We start from the raw sequence: 16,528 nt of genomic DNA on the forward strand, positions 1-16,528 counted from the left end.
GCTGAAGGACATTCTCCACCATACTGGTAATATGCTCTAAAGCAAACTTGTCCCATACGCATGACCTCTAATGTAACATTACTATTTCATGTTACGTTTGCTGATCTATGCAGGATGCCATCAAATACATTATGCTTTGACATTACATATCTACTGTTTTCTGGTAACATTATTTATGGATAGTATTGCTCTGTGTGCAAATGAAAATCACCCCTAGAATAGGCCAACTGCATGGTGGGAACTGGTTGCTACCAGCTCTCTGCATTATATCGTATTTGCAGGCCTCCTTAGTCGAGCTATGGATATCCCCATAGAATACTGCATGAGGGAAAGATTGCTACAAGCCCTCTCTATCTCCTCCTGGGTACAGTACAGTATTTGCTGGCCTCCTTAATTGTGCAATGGAGAGATGCCCATCTACTAGAGCATTCAGCTGGGAGGTCTGACTGTGGCTATATGGTGTGGAGAGAGGGAGGTTGGAGGGGCAGGAGACTCAGCCATGTGTGAGAGAGCAGAGAGTACAGTGTCTAGCATAGCACCCATAGTCAGCTAGAGCCAGGCCAGAGCCAGCCACCCAAAGAGGCTGCGCTGCTGGGGCTAGGAGGCACAACAACCTCCCATCCATACCCCCCATGCCTGGGTTCAAACAGTATTTGTTTTCCTTCAAATAATTTGAGAGTTTGATTAAGCATGTCAAGTGTGTGCCAGATGGGCAAGGTTGCAATTTATGAAACTCATCCATTGATTCCATTGCACCAGGAAAGCCTAATCACGCACGGAGTAAGTATTTAAAGGGTTGAACATACTATTTGAACCCAGGTGTGATACCCCCATCAGAGCTCAAAGCTCCTCGCCTCACATGGAGCAATTGGCAGTTAGTTATGTCAAATTCATGTTTCCTGTAGTTTTCACTTTGTCATTCAGTTCATGACTTTATTCATGTTCTTCCCTGTATTGCCAAGCTCTCTATAGTTACATGCACTGAGTTGACAAAACATTAGGAACACCTTCCTAATATTGAGTTGCACCCCTTTTGCCCTCAGAACAGCCTCAATTCGTCAGGGCATGGACTCTACAAGGTGTCAAAAGCGTTCCACAGGGATGCTACTCATGATGTCTCCAATGCTTCCTACAGTTGTGTCAAATTGGCTGGATGTCCTTTGGGTGGTGGACCATTCTTGATACACGCAGGAAACTGTCGAGCGTCAACCAGCAGCGTTGCAGTTCTTGACATAAACCGGTGCGCCTGGCACCTACTACCATACCCTGTTCAAATGCACATAAATATTTTGTCTTGCCCATTCACCCTCTGAATGGCACACATACACAATTAATGTCTCAATTGTCTCAAGGCTTATAAGTCCTTCTTTAACCTGTCTCCTCCCCTTCATCTACACTGATGGATTAAACAAGTGACATCAATAAGGGATCATAGCTTTCACCTGGATTCACCTGGTCAGTCTATGTCATGGAAAGAGCAGGTGTTCCTAATGTTTTGTACACTCAGTGTACAGTAGAGTAGACCTTGCATAGTGCCATCCATTCATATTTTCATCTCAATAATGGTATAGAAAACCATACATCTTGTTTAATACCCTCCTCTACTCACAAGCAAATGCAGTGATTTTATCTACTATGTAACAGCAGAACTACCCACACACCACCTCACACAGAAAACCTTAACTCCCTACATTCCTCCGCCTAATTCCCTCTCCCTCCATCCCCTCTCTCTCCCGCTGTCTCTCTCCATCCCCCTCTTCATGCCACTGGCCTTGTTTGTATTTCCCTTTCCCCTGGGCTCAGGGTTTCCTGTGGGTTTGGGCAGCCTCATGTGAGCCATATCTTCCAGACAGCTGGAAAATAGCAGGCCTCATTCACTCTGCTTCTCTCCTCCCCCCTCCCTCGCTTTCTCTCCCTCTGATTCCCTTCCTCTCCCTCTACTTCCCACCCTCTTTCATTCACTTTCTCCCCATTTATCTCTCCTTCCCTCTCCCTCCATCTTTACATCTCACTTGTTCTACTGTTTTGTTTCTCCTCAGGCTCCAGTATTCAATGAAGAGCAGCCAACACCTTCATCTTCACCCAACTGGCTTTCTCATTTGGTGTTTCATTGAAGATCGAACAGACACAGACCAAGTGGCTCTGGCATGACAGTTCTGGTTATCACTGCCGTGTGTCTAATGCATATTGGAAATGCTGTAATCATAAGATTTTTTTGAATGCAGAGATACCAACCACTCAGACCACTGGAAGCTGAGTGAGCCCATTCTCTGGTGATGGCAAGACCATCATACAGAGAGGAAGCACCAGGGAGTGAGACAAAACATGCTTAGTAAGCTAGCTGTTGGAAAGTCTGCCCTCAGTTGTGCCTGCCTGAAACATCCAGTTGATCTGTCCACAGGCCACTGACATACTTGTGAAATGTGCACCCGCTTCTTGCCCTTTTCAGCTAAAGCATTATTTCAGGCCCTGTCTATCCCCATTAACACAATTTCCTCAATCACTATTCTCTTCCACCACAGTTCATTTTACACCGAGCCATAGATTCACTGAGATGTGTGGTGGCGGAGTGATTTGTTGATGAGATACTCACGGCTGACACAGTTTGACCAGGTCCTGGTCTGTGGTTCCCGGGTGGAGGCCGCGGATGTAGAGGTTAGTTTTGCTCAGCTGCTCTGCGCTCAGGCTGCCGTTACTGCTGCTGCTGGTGGTGTGGTTGGGGCTGGGTAGAGCCATCTGGTGGCTGGAAGACACATACGTCGGCTGGAACGAGGCAGAGACAGGGTATGACATCAGAAACAGGATATGATTACATTGGGCAGTAGCTGGCTAGCGTGTATGCAAGATTTGATTCTGGGTGAGATTAGACATTTGGTGAGGATGTAAGGGCGGTGGTTTGGTAAAACCAATTGGCGTGGTGAGTAGGCTAACCTTGCTTGAGACTTTATTCATATAGGCTTTGGCTCAGCAGGCTAAAATGTGCAGGAAACCCAGATTTGAACCCCAATCTGTCACAGTAAAATGCTACAATCCTCGACAGTCCACAATCCTGAATAGGCACGTCCATTAGATCACATCCAGGCTGTTCATGATCCACCAATTTATATTTAACTAGAGTGTAACCTAATCTACAAAAATCTATTCAGGAAACAATTAGCAGGATAACCAGTTACAGTGGATGGTTAAGCAAAGGGCAACATGTCAATATAGTACCCTACAAATCCAGGGCCAGGGCTGAGAAATCAATAGCAATTTGGTTATTTCACTACACTGCCTCCTAGATGGGCTTTCAGTGTAAGGCTACCATGGTCTGCTAATGGGGGCAGTAATAACATAAAACATTACCATCATGACCTATAAACACCAGACCATGGATACACTTCTAGACAGAGAACTCTTCACATGAATCACATTTCAGTCGAGTCGGCACTCTGTAGGGCTGCTATAGCCACAACTCAATTTATATCAATACTGAGCTCAACACCGCTTTGGAGGGGAAATCAGTTACTGTTCGAACCTATAACAGTCCCCTGTGAATCAATGCTGTCAGTTCGGTCGAAAATGAGAGCATATTAGATACAGCATAAAATTGGAAAGCGACTAGTGTCTCAAAAGTAGCCGAATGAGCTTGATTCCAGCCCTCAGTAGTCCCCTCCCGCTCCAGTACTGACCTAGTGGTGTCCAACTAGCTGGCCCATTGTTTCCTGCGAGTGTGATTGGTAACCCGCTCTAATGGAACAGTTCCTCTTCTTCTTACCCCTCCTCCTCCTCTCTAACAATTTAAATCCTTCCCAAACCAATGCTCTACCATTCTGTGTTTCCACAGTTTTGCATTCACCATGGCCTTCACAACACCCAGCAGCACGCAGCCTTGAACTCCTTCATAAGATGGAGTTTTACCACCCCGTCATTAATCACTGTTGTTACTCTCACAGAGCCCATTCATTCACCATACCATTCTACACCTCTAATCTGCCTCTTTTCAGCATCAGTAGCAGGGCAGCACATTGTTTGTTTTCCCACAATCACGACCTCTTCCTGTGGCTTGCTCTTGCCTTCACTCCCAGCCTACCAGCCTGCATGGAAACCCTGTCAGGAGGGATGCACCTGCCTGGGTACTGGGATCTGTATGTGGCTGGTGAATGGATGGAGCAGGGTCTGGGTGTGGCTATAGAATCTGTATGATACAGAATGGAGCTGTATGAAGCCTGGTGGTAGATATAATATGTATGCTGGATGGGGCCTAGATGAGGCCTGTTTGGATTTGTGTGTTGGATGGATGATAGGGCTGGATAGATGTGGCCTGGGCCTGGCTAAAGGATTGGTGTGCTGCTTGATAGATGGAGCCTGGCACTGGTGCTAAATAGAGCTGTATGCTGCTGGACGAGACCTGTCTGGATCTATGTGATGAATGGGGATGGATGGATGGGGCCTGGGCCATTGAAGCCTATCTAATTGGGGAGATAATTGGAGAGCTTGCTAGCGGAAGGCGCTAATCCCTCTCATGTGCTCTCCAGTCAGAAGGTACTGTCTCATTAAGGCTGCTCTGCTCGTTCTGAGACAAGGAAGATGGCAGAGAACCAGAGAATGAGATGGATCCATACCCACCAGGCTCCCATCTGCCTGCCTGTTTGCTGTCTGTCTGCCTAATGCCTGCCTATCTGCCTGCCAGCTCCAGGTGTTCTGTTCTACCAAACAGTACAGAAGGGCTCCCATGAAAAAGAGATTGATATCTCAGTGGGATTCACCTGGTTGGATAAAGAACAAACACAGTGCAGGATTAATAGCAATGGTATAAATAAATGGATTTGTGGAATTTCCATGATGTATAGGTGCATACACTAGCTGTAACTAGTTACACCCCAAATATACATAGAGGAAGCTAATGTGCTGCAATGTGTGCAGTTCATCTTTCATTTGTTTCTGAACATGCTTATGAGTCACAAATCTTGTGTCATTACCATTCGGTAGATACCGGTAGGTTGGTTTTGCAGCATTGTGTGCTCTTATATGCACCCTTGATCACTGCACTGAGTTTGACCCACACTGGCATCTGATGGATGTCCTTCCTGTCCTGTTCCCCTACTGTAAACACAGCCTCCAACATGTTTGTTCACACTGCTCCTTGCAGACAGCAGCATTAGAATGTGGAGTTAAATAATTTATTTGCATTCCCACGCCATAAACAAATGTTTGTGTTAGTTACCCTCAGAATTGGGGGTAAGACAGAGGGGGTTTCTTTTCTACAGCTGTTTTCACATTCTCCACATTCCTAAAAGCCTCATTAGTACCGGAACACAGACTAAAGAATGTGTCTCTCAAGACAATGAAGGTTTAAAGGAAAACTCCACCCAAGAACTCTTTTGGTATTTGTTTCATTAGTCCATTGTTGATATAGTCCCCAAATGTTTTGCATGTCAGCAATCAAGTTTAACATATGTAACTTTCAAATACAGACATATGATGCTGAGTTTTGCCTCACATGATACAGAATGCATCATACTGGCTGTATTTCGAAAGTTATACATCTTCAAAACTTGATTGCTGACACGCAAAATATTTTGCACTTTTTTTTGCTCCCGAGTGGCGCAGCGGTCTAAGGCACTGCATCTCAGTGCTAGAGGCATCACTACAGACCCTGGTTCGATTCCAGGCTGTATCACAACCAGCCATGATTGTGAGTCCCATAGGGCGGCTCACAATTGGCCCAGGGTTAGGGTTTGGCCGGGATAGGCCGTCATTGTAAATAAGAATTTGTTTCGTAACTGACTTGCCTAGTTAAATAAAATTGTTACGAATCCCTTTGGCCCTGCAGTCTAGGGGGGTATGGAAACGAGACCCGTAACATAACTCATGCAAATTATAACAGTGAAAAGGAACAGTGAGAACAAAAAACAAAAAGACAACTTGTCTACCGTCAAACACTATAGGTTTATTTGGAAAACACACTGTAAAGGGGGGGGGGGGGGGGGGGGGGGGGAGAGGGGCTGAGCTGAACCCAAGGAAAGAAAAAATAAATATCCAAAAACACCCCTAAGATAGACTAGCCTGCTTTAAGAACAGCTAGCTAACCAAAAATACAGTGGGTGGTCCGCCCAGTTCTAACTAGGGTATTTAGACAAAGTTTCCCTACGGGTAGTGTATTTCCCATGGGCGACTTGTCTTGGTACCCCCTTTTCCCACCAACAAACAGTCATGAAGCACAACAATACATACTCACATAATTCCGGACAAATGTGACATGTAGCAACAAAAACCAAATATGAGAGCGAGACACAGAGATTGAAACAGAGATTGAAACACAGAGAGATCGAGCTCCAGAGAAAACAACTGACTGGGTTTTTAAACCAAGGGAAAGGGGATGTGATTGGGTAAGAGAAAAGGAGCAGGTGTCTTCTGATTGCCGACTGATTGGCGACACCTGTGAATAGGGGAGAAGGAAAGAAAATACACACAGGATACCTGTATCCATAACACTCCCACCCTATAAGGATTGCTACCAAAGTATTTACAACGAAAACCAACAAGATCAACAAACAAAGGCAACCTTACGAAACATACAAAAATCATCAGTTTTACACACAAGACAAAGCATCTGCTAATTCATTATCAGAACCCTTTTTGTGGCGGATCTCCAAATTATAATTCTGCACAATAAGCGCCCAATGCATAAGGCGCTGGTTCTGGTTGTACATCCGGTGGAGAAACACTAAGGGGTTATGGTCAGTATATACTATCACTGGTAGGGCACTGGAACCAATATATACTTCAAAGTATTGCAGAGCTAACAACAAAGCTAGAGCTTCTTGTTTGATGGTTGTATAGTTCGCCTGACATTTGTTAAATCTTCGTTAAAAATAACAAACAGGACGATCCACTCCACTCTTGTCCTGCTGCAGTAGAACGCACCTCTGGCACTAGCATCTACCTCAAGTTTAAACGGTCGTTCAATATCCGGAGCAGCAAGTACAGGGGTATTACATAAGAGTGCTTTAGTAGTATCAAAAGCTACCTGACAATCAGGGGACCACTCAAACGATCTAGCCGGACTGAGCAAATCGGTCAATGCAGCAATTACCGCAGAGAAGTTTACAGAAATTACGGTAGTAGCCAACCATCCCTAAAAAGCGGCGTAGCTCTCGTCTGGTGGTAGGTGCAGGAAATGCAGTTATAACCAAGACCATGGCATCAACAGGGCGCACCTGTCCATGGCTGACCTCTTTGCCGAGATAGGTAACAGTAGCCTTCCCAAACTTGCACTTTGCTAATTTCAGGGTTAGAGAAGCAGCTGCCAAACGCTCACATACTACCCTTAGAGAGTTAACATGATCTGACCACTCAGACGAATAAATCACTAGTTCATCAAGGTAGGCACTAGAATTGGGAACGCCAGCTAATACGGAGTTAACCAGTCGTTGGAAAGTGGCTTGTGCATTCCGCATCCCAAAAGCCATGACAGAGTATTGTAGGAAGTTGTCTGGGGTCACAAAGGCATAAATCTCAGAAGCACGTGAGGTTAACGGAACCTGCCAATAACCTTTTAAGAGGTCCAACTTTGTTACATAAGTAGCAGCACCAACAGTGTCGATACAGTCATCCAGTCTGGGTAACGGGAATGAATCTGGCATTGTGACAGAATTTACCTTTCGATAATCCGTACATAACCTGGACGTACCATCAGGTTTAGGAACCAGAATGCAAGGAGAACTCCAAGGGCTTGAACTTAGCGTAGCCAGGTCATTCTCCAACAAATATCTCACTTCATCCCTCATTATCTTCCTCTTAGAAGTGTTGACACGATAAGGGTGTTGCTTGATAGGGGCAGCATTTCCAACATTAATGTCATGTTCCAACATGTTTGTGCGAGTAGGAACGTCATTAAAGAGACATGGAAAACTGTGTAGTAGCCTCACAATATCGTAGGCCTGTCCGTCCGTTAAATGAACCAGACCTGACTGGAGAGACAGCAGCATTTCTGAGTTGGGCAATCTCACACGCTGCTGCTGAGTATTGCCAACTCTAATCCATCTCCATCAACATCATTAATATGACAGCCCACTATCAGAGCAGTAGAAGCAGAGGAGACAGCAGAACCTTCCGCTGTTTTTTAACTATCTAACTGGGTGATGGGTTGGGTGTGGTATGCCTTCAACATGTTAATGTGGCACACACGAGATTTGCGTTTTCTATCAGGAGTTTGAAGCACATTATCAGTTTCACTTCCTTTTTTTTCAATGAAATAAGGACCAGAGAAGCGAGCTGACAGTGAAGATCCTGGAACAGGCAATAACACCAGTACTTGGTCACCTGGCTGTAGTGGATGAGAAACAGCCTGTTTATCAAAGTGTCTTTTCATACTCCTCTGTGAGGAAGACAGAGCTTCCTTTGCGAGAGCACAGGCTTGGTGTAGGCGCTCACGAAAGCAACGAACGTAGTCCAACACATTCTCATCTCCCGTACACAACTCTTGGAACAAAAACTGTTCTTTAAGGACTTTCATTGGTCCTCTCACTGTGTGACCTAACACTAGTTCAGCCGGGCTGAACCCTAGGGACTCCTGTACAGTTTCACGAGCAGCAAACAAAACTAGAGGAACACCCTCATCCCAATCTTTCTCAGATTCCAAACAATATTTACGTAACATAGACTTCTGTGTCTGATGCCATCGTTGAAGCGCACCCTGAGACTCTGGGTGATATGCGCTTGCCACACGGTGCGTAATTGACAAGGATTTTAACACCGGCTTGAAGAGCTTTGATAGGAAATTGGTACCTTGATCACTGTGTACCACTTTAGGTAACCCGAATGTCGTGAAGAATTTAATTAAGGCTTTACTCACTACCGGAGCTGTAATCCTTCGCAGAGGAATGGCTTCAGGGTATCTTGTTGCCATACACATAACCGTTAACAGAAACTGGTTACCCGATTTTGTCTTCGGTAACGGTCCAACACAATAAACCACCACCTGTTCTAATGGTTCACCTATGACAGGTATTGGACAAAGAGGAGTGGGAGGAATAACCTGATTTGGTTTTTCTGTTATCTGACATGTGTGGCATGTCCGGCAGAACTGAGCCACATCCTGTTTTAAACCTGGCCAAAAGAAATGTTGAAGGATCCGACCATAAGTCTTTGTGATTCCTAAATGACCGGACCACTGGTGATCATGAACAAGGGATAACACATTTTGTCGAAAGGCTGTAGGAATCACTATTTGGTAAACAGCATTCCAATCTCCGCCCGCGTCAACATGGGATGTCCATTTACGCATGAGGAGATTACCATCAATGAAGTAAGCCACGTTCTTCTTCTTTACCTCTTCCAATGAGACAACACTAGAAAAACATTTAGCAAACTTGTCAACCTTTTGGTTAGCAATCAGCTTCTCACGAGTGACTGGTAACTGTATTGCATCAGCAATAAGTTCAATATTCTTTGATTCTTCCCTGGGCTGTTGGTCAGAGGTGATCAGCTTCTCAGGGGTGGCACACAACCCATCCTCTTGATCAAACTCTTTGAACAGAACGTCACCCACTTGTCGTGCCTGTGCACGAGTGACAGCACAAGCGGGGAACACATGGATAACTCTGTGCCAACTCATTGGAGCGAGAGTGGTCACTGTTATCCAATACGGGTACTACCTTTCCTCCGGCAATATCGTTACCCATTATAAAGGTCACACCTTTTACTGGCAACATAGGACGTACCCCCACTCTGAGTATTCCACTGATTAACTCGTGTACATTCACAAAGTGCAATGGCACTGGAACAAAACCCATTTCAATACCCTGAACTAACACACTGGAACCACAGTATGTATTGTCGGATAAGGGCAACACATCAGACAATATAAACGACTGCGCCGCACCAGTATCTCTAAGGATTTTAACCGGACGCTGAGATGCTTCGTCATTCGTTACAGACACAAACCCCTCTAATGAACGGTTCATAACTGCGGTCGGGGACTGAGACTTTCAAACTACATTTACCCTGAGGCACTTGTTTCGTTTCAGACCTCACAACCGTACGAATTAGCCCAACACCTGTTGACTGCGTCGCACGAATAGGCATCCCTTGTTTGCGTTTAACAGGAAGCAATCATTAATCGTATGTCCCACCTTATGACAATAGAAACAGGGACGCTAATTTTTCGGGCGTGCTTGATGTACTGTTGGCCAACTAGGGCTAAAAGTAGGCAATTCAGGGGCTCTACTCTCAGTATAAGCCGAAAACACGCTCTTGTGCATCAACACAAACTCGTCTGCTAACACAGACGCTTCTGACAGGGAGGATACTTTCTGTTCGTTTAGGTAAACTACAATGCGTTCAGGTACGCAATTTTTAAACTCTTCCAACAAGATTAACTTCCGGAGAGAGTTGAAACCAGTTACCATGCTAGCAGCATGCCATTTATCAAACAGATTTCCTTTGTCTCTAGCAAATTCCACATAAGTCTTACTAGAAGACTTTCTATGAGACCTAAATCTCTGTCGGTATGCCTCAGGAACAAGCTCATAGACGCGAAGAACAGTAGCTTTGACCACTTCATAATTCAACCTGTCTTCAAGAGGTAGCGCTGACAAAACCTCTTGGGCTTTACCAGTTAAATTACACTGAAGTAATAGGCACCATACCTCTTCAGGCCATTTCAATGCTATGGCTATACATTCAAAAACACAAAAATAGGAGTCAACCTCTGATTCTCTGAACAAAGGTACCAAGGAAATCTGCCTACTAATGTAAAAAGTGTTGGAAGCTACAGCTGGTGAGGACGCCTCACTAACAGCAGGAATGAAGGCTAGCCTCGCTGTCTCTGCCTCCAGTTCCATCTGGCACATTTTGAACTCCATCTGCCGCTGGTCTCTTTCTGCCTCAATTTCACACATCTCCAACTGCCGCTGTTCTCTTTCTGCCTCAATTTTACACATCTCCAACTGGAGATTCTCTCGCCTAATTTGGGCTCTCTCGTCCGCCTCCAGTTGGAACTGTATCGAGCGGACATCCCTCCTGGCATCACCGGTTGACAGTGGGGAGAGTGGATCAAAACGGGGCAATGTGGCTGGAGCTTTAGCCTCGCCCTTGTTCTCAGACACCGACGGGCTTACAGGAGCAGCAACATCCCCTACATGGGTAGTAGGCTCAGGCAGCGGTAACACAAGCACTTGTTCTTCCAACAAAACATTTAACACCAGTTGTTTAACCTCCGCTTTAACTAAACTCTGCGGAATCGATACAGAATGGTCAGCCAAGGTCAGTAAATCAACTCTACGACATTTGTCAAAAACCCCCCACGAAGGGTTATCCAAAAAGGATTTCAAATCAAAAGTAGCCATTTTGAACTACTACACAAGAGCCAACAAATAGCAAACACTAATACTACATCAGCTATGACGCTCAACACTGAACTAGATCACTACAACAATCTGCATGAACGGCATGGGTGTCAGTAATGACAGTCAGTAATGACAATATCCCGGATGAGCCCCCACTTATGTTACGAATCCCTTTGGCCCTGCAGTCTAGGGGGGATGGAAACGAGACCCGTAACATAATTCATGCAAATTATAACAGTGAAAAGGAACAGTGAGAACAAAAACCACAGACAACTTAAATCTACCGTCAAACACTATAGGTTTATTTGGTAAACACACGGTAAAGGGGGGCGGGAAGAGGGGCTGAGCTGGACCCAAGGAAAGAAATAATAAATATCCCAAAACACCCCTGAGCTAGACTAGCCTGCTTTAAGAACAGCTAGCTAACCAAAAATACAGTGGGTGGTCCGCCCAGTTCTAACTAGGGTATTTAGACAAAGTTTACCTACGGGTAGTGTATGCCCATGGGCGACTTGTCTTGGTACCCCCTTTTCCCACCATCAGAAATAAATACAATAAAAAATCAACAATGGACTAATGAAACAAATGTCAAAATATCATTTTTGGGTGGAGTTTTCCTTTAAATGTGACTGACTGAGTAGTGGAAAAATCCTAGTCTTGCCTCATACTGTTTGTATGTGCTGTAGGCGACACTTCTACCATTGGCAAGCCAAACATCTTAGGCATCGAACATAGAGAGGAGTTGGCTTATAGCACAAGCAGACTGGGTCCAGCACCATGCTAGGAAAACCCTACTTTTAAAATCACATGGTTTACACTTTATTACCTAAATATACAATGCTCTATATATCGTTATAAGCACGTAGAGCCTTTAGAATTTATTGTAATACAGGGATATTTATAATATCCCATCTGTGTGCAGTCTTTCCATTCTTTAACAGTACACAATAGGACATATTTAAGAGACATTTTAAGTGTGGGTGATAGCTCTGAGCTGTTCCTTCCTCTCTCATTGAACTATAGCACTGTAAGTATTAGCCCTGGAGGTTATTGGATGTACGTTTCCACAATGTACAGTATGTTACTGTACACAGCACATGACAGAGTTTTGCTCCCACACCTCAGGCCACAGCTGGAATCTCCAAAATGTGTTCCTCGATTCCTCACATCCACCCTCCTTGCCTCCTTCTCAAATCATCACAGGGAAGCAAGGAAAGCTTTGGAGGAGAAGATCCAAGGAGAAAAAACCTTGATCTCCTACTGAAATGATCCCAGTTCTATTTATACTCAGTTCTCAATAAACACATTTTCAAAATCTGTCAACAAACACACCACACATTGCATGACAGTCCATTTCTGTGAAAAGAAATACATGTTTTATCTGGCTAAATAAGCAAAGGCCTACCTGCTTGGCACAAGAGATTTTCAAAGGCATGGTAGAAAAGATCATGTTTCTGAAAGTACAAGCTTTCTGTATTTGCTGCCTGGTTCTGTATTCTGCCACAGTGTGCAGAAAAGGTTTTGGGGGGAAAACACAGCGATGGCACTCTTCTGATGCTTCTACTTCAACCTGCAACCTCACCAACTCTTCAACAATATAGAGACGGCAGGTGGGTCTTCAATCTTCCTCTCCACTCTCTGAGTCAATCCAACTCTACACTCAAAAGTACAAAAAACCTGAACCGTTTTTGTTTTAGATATGCAGAAAAGACATTGAAGAAAGAGAAAATGAAGACAGAGCAATCGGAAGAACAAGACAAACACATAGGGTTTGAGATAAGTGGCTCACTTTACTCTATACAGAGGAAAGGTCTGGTGGCTCCCTTGTCCACGGGAACTGAACCCCTAACAACCAAAGAAATCAAGGTATGTGAGAGGGAAAAAGAAGAAAATGGGGGAGGGAAGAGAGGAGGGGAAGGGAGGGGTGTGTAATCGAAAGCAGAAGAAAGAAAGAAAGAAAGAAAGAAAGCAAAAAAATCTTAATCCCTCTCTTTCCTCCACCCTTTTTTCCTTGTATAAAAATACACAGAGCAAAGCTTACCACTTGACCTTGGGTTTACATGTTTCCCCTCAGAGTGACTTTTGAGCTCTCACAATGAGCAAAAAAAAGGCATGAGTTTGCAAAAGCAGAGTAGCAGACACCCCTTCTATCCATGACATGAGCACATTGTTTGAAGACAGAGTAGTGCACTGTATAGCGAATAGGGTGCCATTTGGGACGCTTACAGAATTCCAGGAATTCCAGGCCATTAATCTGAGCAATCTGAATTCCTGCAAACCATGACGCAGGGAAAGGAATAACACAACCCTGGGAGGTGGGAGCTAGGGTTATGTTTCAGGAAAGTTAAACACCACCAATGCAGAGTTCACCAATGTTGCACCAAGTCAACACCAAGATTCACAATGCAGAATATTAAAATATGCTATTGACAAAAGAAACATGCATTTTTTTTCCCATCCATAATGTGAAAGCATCAGGATCAAACTAGGAAAAAGTTAATTAAAATGAACAATTTTACAATTAGGCTACATTTGAAAAAAATATATGCTTTATCGTTTCTTAATTTCAATTCCCGTAATATCTCACCCAATCCAACACTCCATATTCAACTTCATCTTTATATTTTTTCTGTTTTCTGGATGTTCATTTTACAATAAGAAAATCTTATCAACTACCAATAAATATAATTTATCATTACAAACTGTTAAGTTGTTACAAATATGTTAAATAATAATCAGCATATTGAATTGAACAATTTCAATAGGCTACACTATGTCCAGCAGTGCATATTCATATTTCCATATCTATAAATCACTGTTTTATACTGGCCAATGTTACCAGCCATCAGATCATATAGGGGTTCACAGCCTGGTCTCATAGACTAGACGTAACATAGTAAATGTGAATCCGGGACATGCAAATTAGTATGCTGTATTATGTTTGGTATGGTTACGCACATTGGGGTGGATGGATAGGCGTATAACGCAAACATCTAGGAACCCAAAGGTTGTGAGTACGAATCTCAACACAGACAACTTTAGCGTTTGAGCTAATTAGTAACTTTTCAACTACTTACTACTTTTTAGCTACTTTGCAACTACTTAGCATGTTAGCTAATCCACGAACATCTAGGAACCCAAAGGTTGCGAGTTCAAATCTCATCACAGACAATGTTAGCATTTTAGCTAATTAGCAACTTTTCAACTACTTACTACTTTTTAGCTACTTTGCAACTACTTAGCATGTTAGCTAACCCTACCCCTAACCTTAACCCTTTAACCTAACTCCTAAACTTAACCCTAACGCCTAACCCCTAGTCTAGCTAACATTAGCCAGCTAGCTAATGTTCGCCACCTAGCCACCTTGCTAACCTATCATAAGTTTTGCAAATTCATAACATAACATACAAAATTATTTATGGACAGCCACAAATGAATACATATCATACGAAACATAATATATCATACTAATTACAGGTGAATACATTCAGTTTCCTTTCCCTTTAATTTGGGTGTCTCGAATTTACATAAAGAATCATATGAAATACTCTGAGACCAGGTTGGATTTCAAGGGGTGGTGTAAATCTTTACACTAAATAAACTTATTTGGTTAACTTACATTACGGTCTATTCAAAGAGAGATCTTACTCTAATCACGATGAAAAATGTATTTGACACATCCAACAATTGGTCGTTAAGTTTACAATTAGACATTGGTATAAACCCGAGAACGAGCGCAAAAATTATCTTGGCTATTCGCCGCGCAAGTTTAATCCGTACATTGACTTTCTCTGTGCCAATGACCAGAGCGAGGAAGAGCACTAACGTTCACCCCGACGCGTAGCCTACAATAAATTCATCATTATACCGGTATTATATTCTATTATCTATTGACAATCTTGTTTGGGGGATAGACAAGAGTTAAAAGCTATTTTAAATCGACAAAATAGCCTATAGTTATTTTGTAGCATAAATGGTCCACTTTCAAGGACACTGCAGCTTAATAGCCAGGCAACCTAACTGCCACAAACGATCCAGGAGAAATGAGACCGGCATATAGTCTACATATAGCACATTATTCAGATGGAGTAAAATACAGCATCGCTTTACCTTTTTACTAGTTCTGTTAGTATAGCCGTTGTATGGGTTGAATCCTGTCCTCGGCGGCACAGAGAGCAGCATTTTTTCAGCAGCAGCACTATGTCTGGAGCGAAGAGCACAGCCAAGGCAGGCAGTCAGCTGACGTCAGACAGGGAAATTCAGTTCAGAATCTGACTGGGGTTGTGATTTGACTAGCGCTCTCTCAGCTCCCAGCCACTGGTAGTGTGTAGCCTTCTATGTGACTTTGCGTTAAAAAAGCGCGCTTTTCTGTGCTCCTCTTTCCATGTAGGCTTTTTGGTAAACCTGGAAACCACCAGACAATGAACATGCATGGCTTTGAACATGTTACTATTCCGTATGAAAGTCTGGACACACATTTAACTTTTATTGGCATTTTATAAAGGCTTTTTGTAGCTTGTATAGTCTTCAATAACATTATCAATAATAAATACACATCATTAATCATATCTAACATTGGGACTAATAGACTAATGTAATAATATTGATCATGGCCCAACCTGATGATATTTTGGCATTACACTATCATCATCAGTATAATGCATGGCAGTGGGTCATGAATGATCTCAAAACCTTGTCACTATCAGGACACTGATGTCCTGGGATGGCTCATATTATCATGTAATGGCACAAGTGTTTTTATAATCAACTGCAAGTTGCTTGGCAACACAGTCCCTCAACCCTCTGCTTTGACTCCTTGTGTATCTACCCTGATTAGCCCTCAAGTGTGCACGTGTGCATGCAAAAGCTTACTCTCAGCCACATAGTAGTATGTATGCATGTGCATAGAATAGAATATAATAAAATAGAATAACTTTATTGTTCCCAGAGGGAACTTTGGTTGTGGCATTCATATTAGATAATAAACACATAACAGCATAATTCATTAAGTCACATGACAGATACAACTACCAGTGTTCTTTCTGATAGAGAAATACACAGAACAGCCGCAAATGACAGTTTAAACCTCCTTTAAATGACAGTTTAAACCTCCTTTAAATGACAGTTTAGGCTAGTCAACACACAGAAATAAGCTCTTATCTACTTGATATACAGTATATAAGGCACTTGGGATT

General features: G+C 43.3%; 1 protein-coding gene across 3 annotated transcripts in view; it reads right to left on the reverse strand.

The window, feature by feature from the left end:
• LOC106567062 (RNA-binding motif, single-stranded-interacting protein 2) overlaps window positions 1–15,603 on the reverse strand; it is a 43,752-nt gene extending 28,149 nt beyond the window's left edge. The window contains exons 1-2 of one of the 3 annotated variants that reach the window (XM_014135906.3): window positions 15,444–15,603; window positions 2,594–2,763 (exon numbers count right to left, since the gene is read on the reverse strand). In XM_014135906.3, coding sequence (XP_013991381.1) covers window positions 2,594–2,763; window positions 15,444–15,515 — 242 coding nt within the window. In that variant the 5' untranslated portion in view covers window positions 15,516–15,603. Of the gene's footprint in view, window positions 1–2,593; window positions 2,764–6,220; window positions 6,324–12,738; window positions 13,082–15,443 lie in introns of those variants that run through there. The other 2 variants (XM_014135907.3, XM_082960116.1) reach the window with 2 other exon arrangements.
• Window positions 15,604–16,528: the final 925 nt, after the last annotated feature.

The sequence above is a fragment of the Salmo salar genome, chromosome 13, assembly GCF_965601325.2.
Source record: "Salmo salar chromosome 13, fSalSal1, whole genome shotgun sequence".
Lineage (NCBI taxonomy): Eukaryota > Metazoa > Chordata > Actinopteri > Salmoniformes > Salmonidae > Salmo > Salmo salar.